The 20,147-nt window shown below is 55.2% G+C and overlaps 3 protein-coding genes across 5 annotated transcripts in view; 1 reads left to right on the forward strand and 2 right to left on the reverse strand.

Moving 5' to 3' along the window:
- The window catches only part of USP24 (ubiquitin specific peptidase 24), a 64,338-nt gene extending 61,166 nt beyond the window's left edge, over positions 1-3,172 (forward strand). The window contains exons 64-67 of the mRNA XM_080406317.1: positions 324-399; positions 1,502-1,588; positions 1,933-2,043; positions 2,213-3,172. Coding sequence (XP_080262443.1) covers positions 324-399; positions 1,502-1,588; positions 1,933-2,043; positions 2,213-2,275 — 337 coding nt within the window. The 3' untranslated portion in view covers positions 2,276-3,172. The remainder of the gene's footprint in view (positions 1-323; positions 400-1,501; positions 1,589-1,932; positions 2,044-2,212) is intronic.
- Positions 3,173-6,537: 3,365 nt separating this feature from the next.
- Positions 6,538-12,752, reverse strand: PCSK9 (proprotein convertase subtilisin/kexin type 9). Of its 2 annotated transcripts, none has more exons than XM_080406366.1 (12): positions 12,620-12,752; positions 11,940-12,128; positions 11,671-11,794; positions 11,335-11,465; positions 10,068-10,209; positions 9,768-9,964; positions 9,442-9,625; positions 8,972-9,142; positions 8,590-8,738; positions 8,338-8,503; positions 7,913-8,094; positions 6,538-7,637 (listed from the first exon to the last, which is right to left on the reverse strand). In XM_080406366.1, exons 2-12 carry the CDS (start codon positions 12,093-12,095, stop codon positions 7,470-7,472), a joined length of 1,770 nt encoding a protein of 589 aa, XP_080262492.1. In that variant the 5' UTR covers positions 12,096-12,128; positions 12,620-12,752; the 3' UTR covers positions 6,538-7,469. The 2 variants fall into 2 exon arrangements, with proteins under 2 accessions (XP_080262492.1, XP_080262491.1); XM_080406365.1 differs by lacking the exon at positions 12,620-12,752 and adding an exon at positions 12,206-12,482.
- Positions 12,753-16,136: 3,384 nt separating this feature from the next.
- Positions 16,137-20,147, reverse strand: BSND (barttin CLCNK type accessory subunit beta). Of its 2 annotated transcripts, none has more exons than XM_080406434.1 (4): positions 19,340-20,147; positions 18,227-18,306; positions 17,561-17,803; positions 16,137-16,786 (listed from the first exon to the last, which is right to left on the reverse strand). In XM_080406434.1, exons 1-4 carry the CDS (start codon positions 19,514-19,516, stop codon positions 16,483-16,485), a joined length of 804 nt encoding a protein of 267 aa, XP_080262560.1. In that variant the 5' UTR covers positions 19,517-20,147; the 3' UTR covers positions 16,137-16,482. The 2 variants fall into 2 exon arrangements, with proteins under 2 accessions (XP_080262560.1, XP_080262561.1); XM_080406435.1 differs by having other exon boundaries at positions 16,137-16,768; positions 19,340-20,145.

Raw genomic sequence — 20,147 nt, forward strand, 5'->3', positions numbered from 1 at the left:
GAGATAAACTTACAGAAACTGTCCCAGATTTGTGAAATATTGTAATTCCTACATTCTCTTTGTTTAGAACTTGATGTATGTCCCGATTAAAGCATAGTTCTGAAATACGTGAATCTGTGTGGTAGACTACTTTGTGTAAACTTTACTAGGTATTACTGCTCTTGCTAATTGAATTAATAGCAGGGCTGTACAGTTCTAGTCAGTGTTTGCAGTGATAACAGTGCGTGCAGAGGGCAGCAGCACAGAGAAGACACCTTGGATTATTTTTTTTGTTTGCCAGAATGCCTTGTTTGTGACTAATGATTATCATTTCAATTTCTGAGGTGCCCTACTGCAAAAGATTATTTCAAGGAGAATTCCCACCACTGGAGTTGGGCTGTGCAGTGGCTACAGAAAAAGGTAAATTTGGTTGTGACTTCGTGGAGAAACTACCACTTGTTTACAGTGAGAATTATGAAGTCTCTGTCCTCTATATGGCTCTCTGAGATGACTCTAAAGACAAAATACAAGCTACTTCATTTTTGACAAGGACAGTTTGGATGCAGCTAAATCTGATGCATGCAAGAACTTCAGTAGCCCCACGTGTTTCAGGCATAGATTGTGTGTACAGTGAGTAAAACCAAGTGTGAATGATCGTAGTGATTATTCCTTGCCATATGGGAAGCTTTCAGTGCCACTGTATTTGTGTTGGAAGGTTTCACTTTTTAAAAAAAGCAGTTTTTCCTTTGCCTGTGTGTTGATGCGAGAGAATGTGTAAATGAGTGGATTCCTTACAGAATCGTTGCAGCTTTGCATAAAACATAGCTGTTGACAGATAACAGCTTTTTCCTCCCACGTGTTGTTTTTGTTCTTCCCTCTAAACTTAACATAGGTTGGACAACACATCTTCATTAAAAACCCAAGGACACTTGGAAAACCTAAAGCTCTGCAGAATTGGCCCAGCTTTGCCTCCAGTCGAGCAGGGCCATGCTTGGTCTCACAGCACCGCACGTACAACACGATAGTATGCCAGCTCCAGGCTGCCTTTCTTTCCTGACAGCTGCTGCCAGGCAGATGTCAGATGCGTAAACTAGTACTGTGCTGAATGCTGGAAGCAGAATTAGTGGGATGCTTGCAGTGCAGCTGGCACAACTTGTTGCCACTCTTCTCTTGAAACACAGCAAACTGACAGGTCTGGATAGTCCTGCTGTACCCATTTTTCCTTTCTACTGGCTCATGTAAGCCCTGGATCCACCGCTCTTCAGCTGGCATCCAGTAACTTGCACACACATACAGTTACCAGGTAAAGGGAGCTGGTTGCTGGTTTTCAAGTGAGGGCAATAGCCTCTCTGTTTTGACAGCATTAAAAGTGCATGCTTCTCTGTACCCCGGATCTCTGCCTCATTGCCAGAGGATGCAGGGAGTGTGTTCTAGTTAGTTCACCTACCATCAGAAATGGACAAGGCTTTACAGATGTAAAACTCATACAGCAATTTTGTGGCTTTCTTGGCTGTTTACGCAGATGTCTGAACATTACTGGGCTCCACAGAGTAACGTATCCAATGAAACATCAACTGCAAAAACCTTCCAGCGCACTATTTCAGCACAGGTATGTGTCAGCCTTGGGAGACAACGTTAAACTTGCTTCATTTCCTTTTCTGCTTTTCAGGTAGCAACTTTAGTTTTGGCAACTTTAGCATATTCCAGTCCATTTAAGACTGTTCTTCCTTGAGAAGCCTAGATGCTGTGGTTGTTCCCGAAATAACTAACCCTTGCATGACATTAGTCAATAGCTCACAGCTATCTGTGGTGACTCAGCTATCTCACTACAGCAGTTATATTGTTTCAGAATCACCTTTAAAAAAAATAATAAATACATATATATAAAAAAATAAAAATAAGTAAAGGTATTGCCGTGGCCCCTGACACTCTCTTGGACTGTTTCCAACTCAGGACACGCTGGCCTATGCCACAGCCTTGCTGAATGAGAAAGATCAGTCTGGAAGCAGTAACGGGTCAGAAAGTAGTCCAGCCAATGAGAACGGAGAGAGACATCTGCAACAGGTAACAATAAAATTAGGGCATGGTTATCTTCTGTTGCGTTGCTCTGTTAGACAACGTGTTCCTGGGGCTCGGGTCAGAATGATCACTGCATGTGGACACGGTAGTTGTGTGCCTCCACTGAAGTAATGTGCCTTATCTTTCTCTCCCAATCCCTTGTGTATATTGGAAGGGCTCAGAGTCTCCTATGATGATTGGTGAGCCTAAAAGTGACCTTGATGATGTTGACCCGTAGAGGATACCTATGAACACAAGAACAGATCAACTCAAATATTTAATGCCTGGTACCTACTGAAACTGGAGTCCCGTTGCTTATACCATTAGAAGAGTCTGGAAGAGGAGTGGCTTTACAGGATCGGAGGCAATGCTGGAGGAGGTTGTTCCCCTGAGAGCTAAAAGCATTTTTAACCACGAAGGCTTCGGATCAATACATGCTCTAGAAAACTGCATCTTCACCTGCAGTAGCTTATGACAGTCCAGACACCGAAAACAGTTTGACAAGAAGATTTTATCAAATACACAAACGCTAGTGGTTGAATTTTTATGTGAACATTAAATGAGTGAATGTAAAACTGTTGCTTTTCTGTGATGCTGCAAAAAAATTCTGTTGGTTTTTATACAGGAAAAGAAAACAAAAACAGACTGTCCTTATGTATGGAGGGCAAATTTTTAATCTTTCTGATAATATTGAATAGAAATATTCAAATTTCTGTAAAGATGTGTGATGACTTACATTTCATTGTAAAATATTAGTTAAAGAATGGGTTTACATAAGGACTTCTGTATTTAATATGTCTCCCTGTTATTTTGTAAAGCTCTTTATGAGAAGGATCAGCAAGATTGCTCTGTAAAGAGAGTGATTCCTTACAGAATGGTTTGGTCAAGGAGCTCTGGAATGGGTAGTCTTTTCTGGTACCCTTCTGAAAGCCACAGACAATTGGGAAGGGCAATAAAAGAAAAGCTTTGTTCTCTAGCGTTTGTTAATAAAGGATGTTGGTGAATTTAAAAAAAAAAAGTTAATGAGTAGTTTAAAAGAAAAAAGCACTTTACGATGAAATTCTGTTGCAGTTTTACTCATTAAATTTTTTTTAACCTTTGGAGACATATTGAATAAAATGTAGTCTCAATCATGTGATCTGCAATCACTTGCTTGTGCTTTGAAATTACTGAGAAAGTTGGTATTGGTTGTATATGATGAATAATTCCTTGACTGAGTTGGGGACACTGTTGTGCAGATTTTATAGCAATTTTAACACGGGGAAAGAATGATTTGGCTTTGTTTGTATTTTCACTTGACCAGGCAACATTTAAAATATCACAGCTCTTTTGATTTGCTCATAAACAACTAGAAACCAGTTGGGATGATTTGAGCACAGTTTTGTTTTCCACGTCAAGTGCAGTTCAGTGATTTCTGGCTCTGGATACAAGCTTCTTTGTGCCAACTGACTTTTCATCTTTTGTACATTTTGCGTTTGTCACATTTTCTGCACTGCTTTTTGCCTTTATTTATGGATTCTGCCTTACTTTAAAAAAATTATATAAACAAACATGCACAGAAATGGGGGACATCTTTAAGGAGTGCCTGGGTACCTCCAGAATAGATAAATTTGCCAAGTTAAAGGCACAACCAGCCAAAAAGTGCCTTTTTTTTTTCTTTTTACATACTGTTGCGGAAACAAGAAGCAGCAGACAGCTTTTCACTGTTGTGCACTAATATTGAAATTAACCAGTCATTTCACTGTTGGAAGTAGACATTCGATCTGATTTCAGCTGTACAGCTTTATAACTTATTGCGGGTTAAGAGAGCCGTTGTCATAAATTGCGTGTGCAAAGAAGTAAGGGTGGCATTGTAGTGAATCTCTCACTTGCTTTTCCAAACGATGTCTTCATAGACACATGGCAGAGTTAGCATTTTATAAATGTTTCTGATAATGTGCTGGGACATTTTAAATGTGATGTTTTAAATTAATTTTGACTAAATCACTTCTTACAGATACCCCTTCTTCCTTCCCCCATCCCTAATACTTTGTTAATGGGTCATAAATCATCACAAGAAGTCAGTACACAGCGGTGATGGTGACGGAAGAAGCTGGTAATGTTCCTATGGGTTGGCACCACTTGTCACTTCAGGTTCCTGTTATTTCCTATGGAAACAATGTCCTCGATTACCGGAGGCCCAGAGAAGCATTGATAAGAAAATTGCATCAGGATGGCTCATCACCACTGTATACTTGAAACCAATACAAGCTTTTTCATGATTCTGCTCACGCTTGTACAAAGTCAATGGTTATAATTTGCAATAAGATGATACTTGGTCAATTATTTTTGTTTCCAGCTGCTGTCATTTGAACCTGCTGAAGATTATTTTTTGGAAAATAGAGTTCAACAAAACTAGTTTTTGTGTAAATTGTGATGCATTTCTATGTTGTAATTTTTACTGCCAATCTTTTTGGATGAAAATGTTTTTATACAGCTTACAAAATGTTCAGTGAGGAGCAGCCGCAGCCTGCCTGTGAGCATTCGGGGAGATATTGTCCGATTAATACATAGACATTTGGCACTGGAAAAATGGGCAGTCTTGATGAACAGTCTCGGGATTCCTGGTCAATGGAATAAAGTTATTCCTTTCACAGAAAACTAGTGTAATCTTTAGACTGCGCATACGTGGCTACGCTGTTGTCTTGTTGATCCTCTTATCTTGAAACTTCTTAGGCCAGTCCTGCAGCTGATAAGCTCCGAGAGGTTGCCCTGATTGCCATTTTGGCTCCTGTCCAGAGTAAATCAAAGCAGCTGAACGGCCCCTGGAGCTGCGCCACTGTATATCCTTATGCCATGGCACCTTCTGGTGCACTGTCAGATCTGTATCTGTGTGCAGTTTCTTTGCCTCACCTTCTTAGCAGAATGATATACCCTGGATACGCTTGCAGTCATGGATTAGACCGACTTCTGTGTGTCAGCAAGATTTGCAGGTGATCTGGACTTGGATAAATACTGCTTTTTCGGTTGGTGCAAGATGCAGAAGGCTGGACATGCAGCAGTGCCACGGTGCTGGTATTCCCCTCCTCACCTGCCTGCTGCCTTCATAAGCAGAACTAGGAGCTGCAGACGGGGCTGCTGGCCCCGCTCTTCCTTCCTGGCGTGGGTGCCTTTGTCCTCCACTCTAAGGACAAAGACTTCCGCATTTCAAGCATGACCCAGCCTGTGCTCTCCTCCGGCAGTGCCAGTCCTGGGAGCACAGACGGGATGTTGCAATGCTGATGGGACTGCTTGCAGCATACCTGGGATCGATGCCGCTTTCTCCCAAACGAGAGGGGCTTTTCTGCCTACCCCTGTATAAGACACTAAGCAAGGGCTAATCTTTTAATATTGTTTCCTTCCACCAGGCTTATGCATGCTTCAGCTAAGCCATGAAAGCTATATCTGGCTTATTGTGCATGGAACGTGCTCACACCTTCTGCTGGGAGCCGGCCGGGGAGCAGGGACCTTCCCCTCTCGCAGGGAAGTCAGCAGAGGTGAAATAGCTGGTGCCTGTTTTGAGAAGTTACAGCCCAGTAAGTCTGCTGAAAAATTACCAGCTATGTCAAAGCTGTTCAGCTCTTTAAGCCAACATCCCTTTTTCTCTTCTGCCTCTCTGTGCAAAATCCAGATCATAGCTGATAACATGTATATAATTACAGCCCATAATTTTATGTAATTACATATTTAGATTAGGATTGAGCTTTTGCTATTGTTAGCTAATAAGTTAGAAGTAGTTTAAACCTTTGAAAGTGGTGCTTTCTGCTGGGTCTCTTGTCTTTTCTTGCCAATGAAAGCTGGAGTAACAGACCTGTAAGGAGCTTTTTGACAGGATGAAACACATAACCAAGATCAGCCCAAGTGTGACAGGTTAGCCTGGTGCTTGTGGTATCAAGCTTTATTTTTTTCATCTGTCCTCAGGTAACGCCACACAAATTACATATTGTAGTACCAGGAGGCTGCTAATCACCGGGAAAAAAAAATGAGACCCGGCTCTGATGGCTTCTGGTGCTTCTCAGCCTTTCGCCGCTGCTTTGCATCTCTCTTTAAGCATCTGTGCTTCATCTTCCTAGGGCTTCAGTGCTTACTGGGTGAAGCCCAGTGACGCTAGCACCAGAAAGCACAAGGGCACGTTGCCCAAAGCTGGGCACTGTTTGTTTCCATAACTGGAAGCTCTTGTCCTACACCACTGTTTTAAAAACAAACTTGTGTTCTTGCCTGTGTATGGGACAACAAGACTCAGCCCCTGGTCTCTGTGCCGGTGACAGAGCTCAGGCCAGCTGTCGGTGCTGACCTCTGAGCATGCCAGCAGTCATCCAGGGCCACCTGGTACCCCAGGCAGAGACCCGAGCCCGAGGTGGTGGCCTGTGGCTGCCTCACTAACAACGCAGAGCTCAGCTGGGGGAAGCAGCATCCCTGCAGGGCAGGTGCCAGCTCCCCCTTCCAGACTGGTTCACTGTGGACATGTACATACATCATATCTACCAAGCACCGGTCTATGAATTTTATTTTAAAGAGACATTTATAAAATGTTTATTGATAAAATTCAAAATAAATAAGGTACAAATGTAAAAACTAAGATACTATAAAAGCTTTTTCTTCTTCTTCCTTTTTTAAAAGGAATTACAGCTAGTTCTATGTGTTGTGGGGAGACCTGAAAGGGAAACCGTTAAAGAAACACAAAACGCCAGCAGATCATTAACTTTGACTTAAGAACAAACCAAAAAAAAAAAAAAAAAACACTTAACAAAGCAGTAGCTGACTGTAGCGATGCAGGTTAAAATCTAATTAAACAAGCAGACTGTTTAAACTACAGCCCTTACACTTGACTAAAAAGTAAGGGAGCCTCCTAGGTACATGAGTAGGCAATTATGAAACTGCCAAAAAAATGGCTAAACTATGATTTTCCAGGTGCTAAACAGCATTAGCTGACATCTAATGAGCAACTAAACAAGCAAGAAAGGAGCAATCCTCACCACAGGGTTTTTTTAGGGTTTTTTTTTGTTCTTTTTATAAAGAAGTGGTTTTATTATATGCTGGGTCACAACACAAACAGCCTCGAGACAGCTCATATAGTCAGGGGTTTTCATAGAAAAACGTGGTACAGGGTGAGGAAGGGATGAGTCCCGCGACGGGGCAGGGCTCTGGCAGCACGGGGGCTGCTCAGGGAGCTCCTGCAGAGCTGCCCTGGGTCTCAGCCCTGCTGTGTGCAGGAGGGGGATGAGCCCATACCCCACCATCAAGGCAGCCCAAGCACACAGGTCATCGGCAGCCCCATGTCAGCGTGTGGACCATGCTGGGAGCAGCAGCTCAGACCTGGGAAAGTGCTGAGCTGGGGATGCAGCAGTGCAGCAAAGCACCCATCCCCTGAGCACCCCGGGCCAGGGCAGCCATGTCTCCAGCTCAGCCCATCCCTACTGCCGGCTCCGGCAGCAAATGGCAGTGACCACAGCCGCGCTGCTGCCACGGACACTGGCTCCCACACAGGTATCATCCATGGCGTAGGCTCCCATGGTGCCGGGGCTCTGGGAATGGGCATTACAGCCCGTCAGCGTCCAGCCATCATCACAGGACACCGTCACCTAATGGCAGAAGATGTCATCCTGCATGGGTCAGCAAAGGGGTCTGCCCGTCCCTGATGGTCCCTGGGGCTCAGGGCAATGTAGCCAGTGTCACACTGAGCCATGGGACCCGAGCTGAGGGAGGGTATCCCATTACAGGTGGGCAACTGGGGGCACCAGTGAAGGCTGGGGCAGCCACAGTAAGATGCTGAAGCCAACCCAACACCCATCAGGGTGGCAGAGGGACGAGCAGAGGTGATGACACACCATGGTGGAGGAGCATGCACCATCCCTACCTTCTCTGTAGGGCCCAGGGATGTGTGCTCCTTCAGCCGGCACTCGAGGCTGGCAGCGGGGCAGCACAAGGCATGCGCCATCACCTCCGTCCTGCTGGCACAGTGACTGGGCCCACTCCCCAGCCCCGTGATGGGTCTGCCACCGTCACCCAGCACCACAGCGGGCGAGTGGAAGCTGCACCCTGCCCAGGGGAGAGTGGCTGTCAGTGTGGAGTGGCTGCAGCAGCATCCCAGTGTACACAGGCACTGAGGGATGTCCCTGCCAAGCCCTGAGACTTCCCTGCCTCCGTGCACACAGCACACGTCCCCCTCCCCATCACCCACACCCACCCTTTTATCCTCCAGTCACAGTTTTACTGGAAGAAACACCCCTGACCATCAGGCTGTTGGCTCAAGGGTCTGTAACCTGCCATGTTGGGCATTACCGGTCAGCACGTGGTCCTGCAGGGAGCAGCCGGCCCCCCCAGCAGCCGGGGAGCCGGCATGGATCCGGCACTCAGCCCTGGGCCATGTGCAGCACCTGGCAATGGCGTAGACACCCTGGCCCCGGAAAGCATTGTGGGCCACGCACTGCTTCTGCCCGTCCTTCTCCTGCAGCCAGGGTGGCACAGCATCACCAGGGGTGCACAGGGGCACCCCTCAGAGGCAGTAGTTCTGTCTTCATATGCTCTGCTCACCTCCATGTGCTCCCCCAGCCGCCTGCCACTGTGGGAGAAGCTGGAGCAGCCGAGCATCTCCTCGGCACCGGCACAGCGGGCCATGGCCGTGGCATGCCAGGTGAGCCCTGAGCGTGCCGACCACACCGAGCGGCAGAACAGCTGCTCATCTGCAATGGGGCAGGTGGCATCAGTGGCGGGGTGGGCACCCACAGCAGTACCCGGCACCCATGGCACAGACCAGGCTGCCAACGAGGGCTGGCAATGGTGCTCGGGCTGGGCTGTCCCAGGCACAGCTCGGGGAGGGACATGCCTGCCGGTGTGCCGTGCTTTCACCCAGGCACTTCTTTCCCTGGTAAGGGCAGAGCTGTGCCAGGTACCAGCAGGCAGCCAAGGCTTTTACCTGTGCCCAGCCGGACAGGCAGCCCAGCCATGCTGTTGGGGGTCTGAAGCCACTGCTCCTCAGGGAACCACGCCATGTCCATGACGTTCTTGGTGGCAAAGTGCAGGAGGCGCTGCCGGAGCTCGGCGAGGCTCAGCTGGGGCTCGGCGCTGAGCAGCATGGAGGCAATGCCTGCTGAGAGCCCGGAGGGGCACGGTGAGAACCAGGGGCAATGCAGCCACCCACACAACTCCCCTGAGCAACACAACTCAGGAGAGAGGAAAAGACATCGCTGCAGCCCATGATCTGTACACACGGGATGTGGGAGCTCTGTACAGGCTGCGGCACCCAAATGAGCCAAACGTGCCAAGACCATGGCACACAAATGTCCCCAGCACAGGCAGCCCTGATGCCCTGTGCCCACAGGGACACGTGCCCAGCAGCAGCAAGTGGAGGGCCAGCCCTGCCTGCCACCCCAGAGCCCAGCTCGCCTGCCACATGTGCAGCTGCCTGTGATGTCCCGCTCTGCGCAGTGAAGCACGTGCTGCAGTCGCTGGAGGCACCGATGATGTCATCTCCCGGGGCAAACAGGTCCACACAGTGGCCAAAGTTGGTGCCTAGGGTACCGAAGGAGGCCGGCTGGTCCTCGCTGTTGGTGGCACCGACTGTGATGACCTGCCAGGGCAGTGATGGAGGGGGCCATGGGCAGGGTGGGATGCACGGCCCCAGCCCGCTGAGGTGATGTGGCACTGGAGCGGATGACCCTGGGGAGCTGGCAGCATGTCCCTACACCTCAGGGAACCCCCACAGGCCATACCTCTGGCTCAGATGCTGGCGAGTACAGGCAGGCATCGTCCTTGTAGTTACCGGCAGCCGTGACCACCACCACCCCCATCCGTGCCATCCGCCGGCAGCCGGCGTTCAGCACACGGCTGTAGGTGCCAGCAAAGGGCAGCAGCACGACCAGCGGCGCGTAGGGCTGAGCCTCCAGCGTTGCCTTGATAAACTCCAGGCCTGGGAGGGACAAGGTGAGAGACAGGAAACTATCACGGGAGGGGGACAAAGCAGGGGGCTCCAGCAGGGAGCGTGCTCCTCTCTGGGGTCTGGGGCAACTCACCGATGAGGGTCCCGCTGATGGTGCCCTTCCCCTGGCAGTTCAGCACACGGAGGCTACAGACCTTGGCACCCGTGGCCACGCCGGCATCACGCCCACTCAGCACCCCGGCCACGTGTGTCCCGTGGCTGTCACACTTGCTGACCTGGCACAGGCACCACAGTTGTACCCACCAGCCCATTGCATCAAAGCGGGTTTGCAACCCCACAGCATCCTCCCCATCCCACCCCTGGTGCTTTGCACCAGCTAAATCCCACTGCAGAACAGATCCTTAAAAACATCTTCAGGTGGTGGGAAGATTAAAAAAACCTTCCTGTGCAGAAGGAGAAATTGGCAGAAAGGACAGTGGATACAGGCAGCCCTTCCTAGGGCTGTGCTAGCTCTGGGCTCCTCCGTGCAAGCAGCGATAAAGCCGTGCAAGGCAGCACAAGCACCCACCGCCAGGCACAGGCAGCTGTCCCAGCCTGTGTGGGGTGGGGTGGACCTGGATTCCCTCTTGCAAAAACAACTTAACACACACCTATGCCTCCCAGACAGGAGCCCTGCCCCATTCAGCCACTGCTCCAAACAGACCACGCTGAGGGTCCCAGCATCTCCCAGGACCACAGCTCCTGCTGATGCACGTCCTGCCTACTGTTTCACCACAAGCCAAGTGTCCCTCTGTCACAGCACTATCCAAACCAGCCAGCTGCAACAAGGCCTTTACCATCCCATACCAGGTTAACTTCAGGAAGTAGCTCCCACGCCTTGCCCCGGCACAGCCACCAACCCCCCACAAGGTTTCAGAGGTTTATCTACTGTCTGTGCCATTTCTTTATCCTCTTCAGGCCAGTCCACCCCGCTTCTTGCCTCTGCTGCCTCCAGAGTCTTCCTTCTCTGGCCCCTCTTCCAGCTGGCCTCTCCTCATCCAGGCCCCCTTCTCCCTGCTTCTCCCAGGGCCTCTCCCTGTCTCTCCTACATCCAGGGCACTCTCTCCCCTCTGCTTCTTCCACTCCTCCTCTTCTTCCACTCCTCCTCTTCCATACCCCTTAGAGCTATTCACCTACTTAGCAGGAACCAGCCACAGCTGCACATTATCCACATCAGCCAACCCACCGCCCCTGAAGCCAGCCCACAGCTGTATGTTATCAATGTTAATTAACCTGCCTTCGTTCCTCTAGAATTCCTCTACATCCCTCTTGTCCTTGGAAGCCCCACGAGCCTGACCAGGGTTTGGTGGGTGCAGAGGGATGCTCATGCTAGGCTGCAGCATGTGCCACTCGGGGCTCACCTGCTTGTGGAAGTGGGTGCTGTCCTCAGGGATGCTCCCAAAGTCGGTCACAAACACCCTGCCCTCAATCTCCCGGTGGGTGCTCTGCACACTGGTGTCCAGCAGGTAGATCTGCACCAGGTCACCTTTATCTGCCAGGGACACAGACAAAGGGCGGGAAGGCCACCACCATCACGGTCAACGTAGGCCACCTGGGATGCTCCCAGACTGCAGCTCCAGACCCGCAGCACCATGGGGCAGGGAGATTTCCCCATCCCCTCAAGATCAGGAGAGGGGATGGGGTCACTGGCCCTTCCCCACACCCGTGTGGTCCTCCCCCTATGACCCAGGGCTTACTGGGAGGGTTGTAGGTGCCTGAGCTGGGCTGTGGTGGCATGATCCTGCGCAGGTTCCAGGGGATGCTCTGGGCGAAAACATAGGCATCCTCCTCAATGTACTCCACGTGCGGCAGCTTCAGCGCCTGCCAGGAGGAGACATGGTGCCTGGCATAGCGGCAAAGCTCCCGTTCCCCCCGAGGCTGCGGCTGCTACCCCCCACCAGTGCCACCCTGCTGCTGCCCCCCACCCTGGCCCGCCACCCTGGGACCTGTTCTCCATCCCACACACCATGTCCAGGATGTCGCCGCTCATCTTCACCAGGAAGGCGGGCAGGAGGTGGAAGACATGCAGCAGCTTGGTCAGGTATCCCCGCCACGCTGCCCGGGCCTGCAGCTGCTGTGCCGTGCCTCGCACCTCAGCCTCGCCGCTGCCTGCCCGCAGCATCACCACGTAGCGCCCAGGCAGCCGCCACGATGCCTGTGGGGATGTGAGCGGCAGGTTTGGATTTGGGGGACACACGCCTGTGGCCACCCCAGCCACCCCATGTTCCTCACCTTGGCGGCGCGATGGAAGGCAGCGGATCCCGACGGAGCAGCCCCGACGGCGGCTGCCCCCTCCTCGGCCGCCCCCAGGGCCAGCACCAGCTCCTCCGCCCCCCGTGCCAGCACCAGCACCAGCGCCAGCGCCAGCGCCCGCGGGGCCATGCCCGCCGCGGGGATGCTCGCAGCTGCCGAGCCCCCTCAGACGCACCGAGCCGAGCCGAGGAGCCAAGCGCACCCGCGGAGGAGCCGCAGCGCACCCGCGGAGCCGAGTGCAGGACCCAAGGGCACCCGCGGGGGAGCGGAGCGCACCCGCAGGGGACCCGAAGCGCACCGACGGAGGAGCGGAGCGCCCCCGCGGAGCCGAGTGCAGGACCCAACGGCACCCGCGGAGGACCCGAGCGCACCCGCGGAGGGTTCCGAGCGCACCGGCAGAGGATCCGAGGGGCACCCGCGGAGGAGCGGAGCGCACCGGCGCAGCCGAGTCCAGGAGCGGAGCGCACCGGCGGAGGACCCGAGCGCACCGGCGCGGGAGCGGAGCGCACCGGCGGAGCGGCGCGCAGGGCGGCTCGGTCTCGGCCGTGCCCGGTGCGCTGGGCGGGATCACGCCACCGCCGGCCCCGCCGGCCCCGTTACCCGCGGAGGGGGCGGGCAGGGCGCGGGGGCTGCAGCCGGACCCGCACCGCCCTCCCGCCGCTCCAGCCCCGCGCACCGCTGCGGGCCCTGGCGGGCAAAACGCAGACGCTCAAGGACGATTTCCAGAAAGGGCTGGGAGCTCCTCTGTGCCCCTCGCTGGCTCGCTTCACAGACAGAGTGCCATGGGAGCCTCTAATCCTCTTCAGGCATTTTTTACAGAGTCGTCACGTCGCAAATATTATTTTTCTGGGAAACGGTGGGTGCCTTCCCGTGGCTCCCACTGCTGCTTCCCACCTCCTGCACCACCGGGCACCTGTGCTGCCAACGGCCCCGGTGACCTTCGGCAAGCCCCTGCCCTGCTCTCTGCTTTTGGGGGAAATAGGGATTTTAATTTTTTTTGCTGGCTCTTTATAAGCTCCTCAGAGCTTATATGTTTGATGGGGATGTGTATGTCTTACATCCATGTAAGTCATACACATCCGTATATGTGCCTTATACAGATCTGTATGTCTTACAATGATGTGTATAGTTCATAGGGATGTATATGTCTTATACAGATGTGTATGGTTTATATAGATGCGCACATGTTATTTTTAATGAGACCTCAAGCGGGTGCATGCGCCCTGGTTTGGGTAACTAGGGTGACACCGGACCCCATCATGTGCCACCCACTCTGCCGTGGTGAGCTGATGTCACCAGGGCTGGTGCCCAGCAGGCCCCTCACAGGGACCAGGCTGGCTACTGATTTTTGGCTCAGCTTAGCCAGGCACCACCATGTCCTGCCCTGCCACTAGTAACTGGTGCTTCAGGGCACCCTCAGGGCAGCTCAGTACTGGGGAGCCCTGACCCGAGGGGTCTCCCTCCCCCTGCAGAGTCACTTGCTTCCTTCTTGCACAGGGACAAGCTGTGTCTGAGGGAGGGATGGAGAGAGCCCAAAGGGGAGGGGCTGGCAAAGGAGCAACCCCAGGGACTGGGTGTGAATATCCATCTTGGCACGACTACCCATCCCCAAGGCCTGTGCAAAGAGTGGGAGAGACCCACAGCCCCGGAGTGCTTTGGAAGGAGTGGATATATGCAGAAAAACTATTTTTTTAATGAAAAAATATTCAGAAATAGTAAAAAATTTGCACCTGGTAGAGATCCGATTCCCATCCTGGCACCCAGGGGAGCTTCCAGCAGCAGCTGCTGCAAGCAGCGGTGCCTTCCGGCGGTGTCTCTGTAAAGGGGGGGTCCTGTTTAGCGGGGAGGAAGGAGGGAGCAGAAAAGGTGACAGAGAAGACCCCAAAAAGGGGAAAGGGCACCTAACTGCCCTGCCACCCTCCAGCCCTGGGGCAGCCGCGCAGCTCCAGCAGCGGGCAGGGTGATGCGGGGCCGGGGCTCCCAGCATCCCACCGTGGCTGTAGTCTGGGGCAAAAAGAGACGCGTGTGTTTGCAGGGCACTTCCGTGTGACCGAGATGAGCTCCGAACCCACCGAGCCAGCGCCCGCGGCACGGCCTGCGCTGCACCAGCCGGGAATCGAACCCGGGTCGCAAGAATGGGAATCTTGCATGATACCACTACACCACTGGTGCGCTGAGGCTAGCGCGCCCCGCGGGCCTTCAACCCTCCGCGGCGCGGCCCCGTCCGTGCGAGCTGGGTGGCCGGGCCGTGCCGCCGGGGGGTCCCCGCGGAGGGACGCGGGGCTGGGACCCCCCCTCCCCGGGAACGCGGGGACTCTGCCCGTGGGGCGGGACGCGTGGGGCAGCGGGGGCGGCGGGGGCCTCGGGCTTCCCGGAGCTCGTAATGCCATGCAGGAATGTCGCGGTTCCCACAATGTTTAACCTCGGCCGGCGCGGGGGAGCCCAGCCCCGTGGCCCCCGCAGACTCCGTGCCTGGGGTCCTCCGGCCCGTGGGCGCAGCAAGGATGCTTCGCTGAGGGTGCAAAGTTGGTGTTTTTTTTTTTTGGGGGGGGGGAGGTGGCAGGGCAGGGGCTCCAGTCCTCGTCTCATCCCTCTCCCTGCCCCTGCCCAAAGAAAACCCTTGGGAAAGTTACGTTTCTTTTGCCAACAGTGGCAGAGTCGCAGGACACGAGGTGGGCAAACGCTTTAGGGTCTCCACACGACTCCTGCGCTGGACAGGAGCCAATGACACAGCACGATGCTCTGCCCCGGGAACCCTCCAGAACTCAGCAAGACTTGGCCCTGTCTGAACGGCGTCCCCACGGCCACCACTGTCCCACCCCACCTGGCATGACAGGCAGGAGCTGAGCAAGGGTAAACAGTTGGGAAATGCTTCCTCTTGGACAGCCGCTCGCGATCATGTTTAGCAAACACCAGCATCTTCGTTCCACACCCTCCTGTTGGCCATAAACACCCCGAGTGCGTGGGGCACTGCCTGCCCTTCCCCTCACTGCTGCAGAGATGTGAAGGTGAGCGAGTGGTGCAGAAACAGCAGGAAGGGTGTCACAGGGGTGTGAAGCCCCCATGTAGAGCCATTTCTTGCACCACCCTGGATGATACCAGCAAAGCACTGCCTGGGCGGCAGGGGAGCACAGGGTGCGTTGTTTCCAGGGTTCCCATGCTCCATCCCCCTCGGGTGCCAGAGGACAGCTTTTCCCTGGCTTTTGGGCTTGTCAACACACATAAATTCACTGAAGAGCTGCTCTGCCAGCAGAGAGGTGCTCCCAAGCCTCCTGGGGCCATGCCAGGCACATGCAGCATCCACTCAGCCTTCCCAAAACAGGGCAAGGGACTCTCAGCACCCCCATCCTGATGGATCCATTGATGCTTTGATCCGAACCTGGCTGCCCTGGGGAGGCTCAGCCACGCATGTCCCCGCAGCCCCGAGCAGCCAAAGGGCAGGTGGAGGTCGCAGCTCCCGCCAGCGCTGCCATCTCTGTGTGCTGCAAACAGGCTGCGGAAAGCCACCGTGTTCCCCTGTCGTGGTGACAAACCAGACTTAGCACCGCCAACGTGACTTGAAATGAACACTTATTATTCAGAGGGAGTTTGGGGATGGTGGGCGCCGGCATGCGAAGCCACCCGCAGCGCTGCGGCTGTTGACACCAGCCCAGCAGAGAGAGAAGAAGTTGCCCAGAGCCACCACCCCGAGTGGCCCTCTGGAAGCCACAGCTGTCACTGGGGTTTCGGCTCAGCTAAGTCCTCCTCCCTCAGTCCCCAGTGGTGTTGGCATCTGGTCCTTGTGCAGGAAATGGGGGGCAGCACAGTCTGCCACCCCACCAGCCCTCTCCTATCCTGGAGACGTGAAGGCTGCCTGGATGCTCAGGATCTACTTTTAATACCAAGGGGGCTTTGACATGTGGAGAAAATGATCTTTTCCCTTCCTAAGCACACCATTTAGCCCAGATCCTGCCCTGCCCAGCATTTGCACTTATCTGCGCCCACCCAAAGGGCTCTGGCCAGGGAGACCTTGTCCCCTCTGCTGCAGAAATTTGGGAGGTAGCGGTGCTCCCCTTGGGTTTGGCGGGACGGCAGCCTCCCGTGCGGCTGGGTGGGCGCCAGGGCCGCAGCATGGCACAGACAGGAGCCTGGGGGCTCCTCCACCGCTGCAGGCACTTCGATGTCAGGGGCAGCCCCAGCCCCCCCCTTCCAGGCTGTGATGCTCACGTCCCCTCCACGAGATGAGTCTGTGCCAAGTGGCCATTCTCTCCAGGAAATCAGTTTTCAGGCTCAAAAAGGCAGTCGCTATCCTTGAGCAGAGAATCCAGCCCCTCTTGGAGCCCATAATAGAAGTCATCCTCCTCCCCAGCACCTTCGTGGGACGAACTGGGGTGTTCTCCCCGTGCTGGGGAGCTGGTCAGGGTGCAGCCGGAATGGGCAGCAGACGGTGGGTGCCGGCCCCGTGGCACAGGGCTGCTGGGCACGGAGCCCCCCAGCGATGGCGTGTCCATGTCCTCCAGGAGGGATGCCAGCGGCGCGGCCCCCGGGGCTGTCCAGGGGGAGCTACGGGAACAGGGAGGGCTGGTGGGCAGTGGGCAGCACAGGGGTTACACTAAGCACAGATGAGCTGGGGTTTCCCCTGGAGCTGATGACTGCTGGACCCAGGGCTGGCCTCAGTGTTGCTCAGCCAGCATCCCAGCATCACCAGTTCCCTTGCTGGGTGGCTGGGGAGTCCTGGGAGGGCCCCACCTCAGCCCCCCCCAATGCCTTTATGGGGACAACCTGCCTGCCAGGTTCCTTCTCCTGCCCATGGGATGAAGTAAGGGCTGCCCTCATGCTGTGCCTGCGTCCCAGGGGAAAGAGGAGCATTCCGTCCCAGCTGTAGCTGTGTTGTGGCAGAGGGGGTGCCCCAGTGCTGCACCTCGAGGGTGCACCATCACCCCCATCACCTGCAAAGTGCTTTCCAATCCCAAACCAAGCCTGGGCATCATACACAGCACCTCGTTTGAGGAACATGTACCGAGCATCTCATTTCTATCTAAGTCTGACCAGGAACATGGAATTTATTCTGGTGAGGGACATAGTTTGCATTTATAAAATTAATAAAGGCAAAAAGCAAATTACAACCAAAGGCAATCCAGATTTCCTCCTGTTAAATATATTGGCACTGAGATTCCCCATGGGCTGAGACGCCATCTCTAGTGGGCTGGGGGTCTGGGGGTCAGTGCTGTGTGAGCAGCAGAGACCCCTCTGCCTCCTCTCCTTCCCCCATGCCTGTGGTCTGACACGCCCACACACCCCCAGTTTCACCCCACATCCCACCAGTGCCACCCGGACCCCACAGGCATCACGTACCAGCTGCCTTCTGCCTCTTCCAGCCGAGGCGCCAGCTCTTGGGGGGGGTCCCCCGCACCCCCCAGCTCCTGATGCACCTCTGCTTTGGCCTGCACGGCTGGCTGGGAGCAGCGGCGGGGTCTGGGGTGGGCCGTGGGTGGGAGTGGGGCTGAGCCCAGCGCCTGCCCCTGGGTCTGCTCGTAGGACGGCAGGCTTTGCTCGGAGGTGCTGGTGGCCTCTTGCTTGGGGCAGGCTGCAATCAGGCTGCAGGCAAAGGAGGAACAGGGTGCTGAGCAGGACCTGGACCCCCACAGAGCCGGGAGATGCTCAGAACACGCAGGCAGAGCTCCATCAGATGCTGTAGAAGCCACCGGGACCACATCCCTGCCCACACCAGCAGCAGGGCCGGAAGGTCCTGGCAGGGGCTGCCCGCAGGAAAGCAGCTGGGTGCTTTGCATCCCCCAGCATCACTCCAGCTCCGGCATCACGGGGGCTCCGCCAGCCCCTGCCTCCCCCACCCCAGGGGAGACCCTGCTTGTCATGTTTTCCTGCAATGGATGCAGTTGTCCCCAGTGCCAGTGTGCTCCGATGCTGCCCTTGTCCCGGGGGCACGCAGATAACTGTGTGTACAGATGAAAGCACCTGCCGAAAGGGAAACTGCAGCTGGGGCTGGGTGCTGGGACCTACCATGTGTCCCCCTCCGGCAGAACGATGGATTTGTGGTCCAGGAACTGCTCAGCCTCAAGGTTCACAGGAATGAACGTTATCTGGGAGGAAAAGAAAGGCAGAGCCAGGGGGGCTGCGCTGGGCATCACGGAGACTCTCAGCCCTCGTGGCAAAAAGGCTGGAGTGTCCCTTCAGCTGGGTCTGTGGCCTTTTCCCAGCATGTTTTGTTGTCTTGCTTGGAAATGGTTTTTTGGGGGAAATCAGTAAAGGATTGAATGAACCCAGCCCGGCCCCGCTCTCAGTGCCTTGTCTCCAGTGGGGACATGTGTGTTCCCAAGCTTGGGGGGATCCCAGGGCCCATGGGGGAGGTCGGTGGCCAGGGACAACACTGAGGGTTCCCTGAGCATGGTGACAAAGCCACATCTGCCTCCTCGCTGGGGCTGAGCTTGGCTTTGGGGGGAGCTGGGGTCAGCTTCACCCTGTCCCAGGGCACTCAGCTGGTCCCCAGTCCCGGGGTCCCGTGCACCAGCTCACATTTTGGGGTGCAGCCAAGATGTGGCCAGGCCACCCAGTAGTGCCCAGATCAGCACCACAGTCGCTCTCTCCTTGGAAAAAAGCCTTTTCTGCCAGCTCTGTTTCCCAGGGCAGGGACGCGTGGCTGTCCCGGCGCACCAGCAGTGCCCTCTGCCAAGGAGACCGGCAGGTGAGGGCTGCACTCGGGGGGGGCGGGCCCCTCCGGACCCCCACAGCCCCTTCTCTGAAGTCCCGGGAGCCCGCCAAGCCCCCATCCCCCACAGCTGCAGGGAAGGGGCTGGTTTGGAGGGGGTTTGTATGGGAGCTGATCTCCTTGGGCTTACTCCTGGCTGCCCGCTTGGAAGCAAAGCTCGGGGAGATGCAGGGCTATGGAGGGGGGGGCAAGGAAGCAGGGCCACATCCTGAAGGCATCAGCAGGGAGGAATAGCAGGGCATGAGCCTCCCAAACCAGCACCCCCACTCCAAATCACCCCAGCTGGCTTTCCCCCAGAACATGCCACTACCCCACCCCTGAGGCTACACGCTCACAGCAGCTGAAGCCCCCAAACCCAGCTGAGCCCTCGAGCCCCCCAAGGCACGCGGTGGCAGGATGGCCCCTACCTTCGGGTAGCACTGGCACATGCTCCAGGTGATGCCCACAGCTATGAGCAGGACACCCAGGGCGCAGAAAGTGATGTAGATCTGGGGCTTTTCCACACTCATGATGAACATCCCCGTCATCACCAGGAAGAAACCCAGCATGATGAACCCATAACGAAAGGTCTTGTCCTCTGCCATGGGCACCAGGTGGGAGAGGCAGGGGAGGAGAGACGCCGGGAAGCCCGTGTACCTGCGGCTGCTGCCCACTGAGCACACCTCCAGGGTAAGGCGAGGAGTGGAGGCTGCCAGGGGCTGAGGAGCAGCTGCACGTTGAGCCTGGTCCTGCCCAGGGCTGAGCCAGCCAGTTTTTAATGGGTTTGTAATGAATGCAAACACCAACCCACTGTTCACACTCCAGTGAAGCTGCCCGGCACGTGCCCGGGTAACCTTCCCTGCAGGCACACGCTGCTGGACCCCATGCCTGGGGGAGGGACGGGGAGGGAGAGGGGGGCATGTCGGCAGAGATGGGGACCTGGAGAGCAGCTGATCCCACGGGACTTTCCCAGCCCTGGGGGCTGGAGCTGGGCTGGCTGGCAGAGCCCCAAATAAGTGGGGTGCCAGGGCACAGCAGGTTTTCAAGAACGGTGGGGCTGCTGAGGGAAAGAGGGAGCGCCCTGGGGTCTTTCTGGGAATAGCCCCCTCCTCGCTCCAGCTGGGTACTGGGGAACAACCGATGGGGCTGCAACCCGGCTGTGAACTGGGGGCTAAAGCTGGAGCGGGGTTGGTCCACCCAGGGGGAACGAGGACAGAGCATCCCTGTGCCCTGTGT

This window comes from Falco punctatus (genome assembly GCF_963210335.1).
Source record: "Falco punctatus genome assembly, chromosome: 11".
NCBI classification, from domain to species: Eukaryota; Metazoa; Chordata; class Aves; order Falconiformes; family Falconidae; genus Falco; species Falco punctatus.

Bases quoted from the DNA above. Each gene is read 5' to 3' on its own strand.
- PCSK9 (XM_080406365.1), bottom strand. From the start codon at position 12,355: ATGGCCCCGCGGGCGCTGGCGCTGGCGCTGGTGCTGGTGCTGGCACGG. The intron at 12,129-12,205 runs GTGAGGAACATG...ACATCCCCACAG, and splicing joins CCTTCCATCGCGCCGCCAAG to GCATCGTGGCGGCTGCCTGG. The intron at 10,210-11,334 runs GTGAGCCCCGAG...TGCCTGTGCCAG, and splicing joins GCACCCACTTCCACAAGCAG to GTCAGCAAGTGTGACAGCCA.
- BSND (XM_080406434.1), bottom strand. From the start codon at position 19,516: ATGGCAGAGGACAAGACCTTTCGTTATGGGTTCATCATGCTGGGTTTC. The intron at 18,307-19,339 runs GTAGGGGCCATC...TTTTCCTCCCAG, and splicing joins TGTGCCAGTGCTACCCGAAG to ATAACGTTCATTCCTGTGAA. The intron at 17,804-18,226 runs GTAGGTCCCAGC...CTTTGCCTGCAG, and splicing joins CTGCCGGAGGGGGACACATG to CCTGATTGCAGCCTGCCCCA.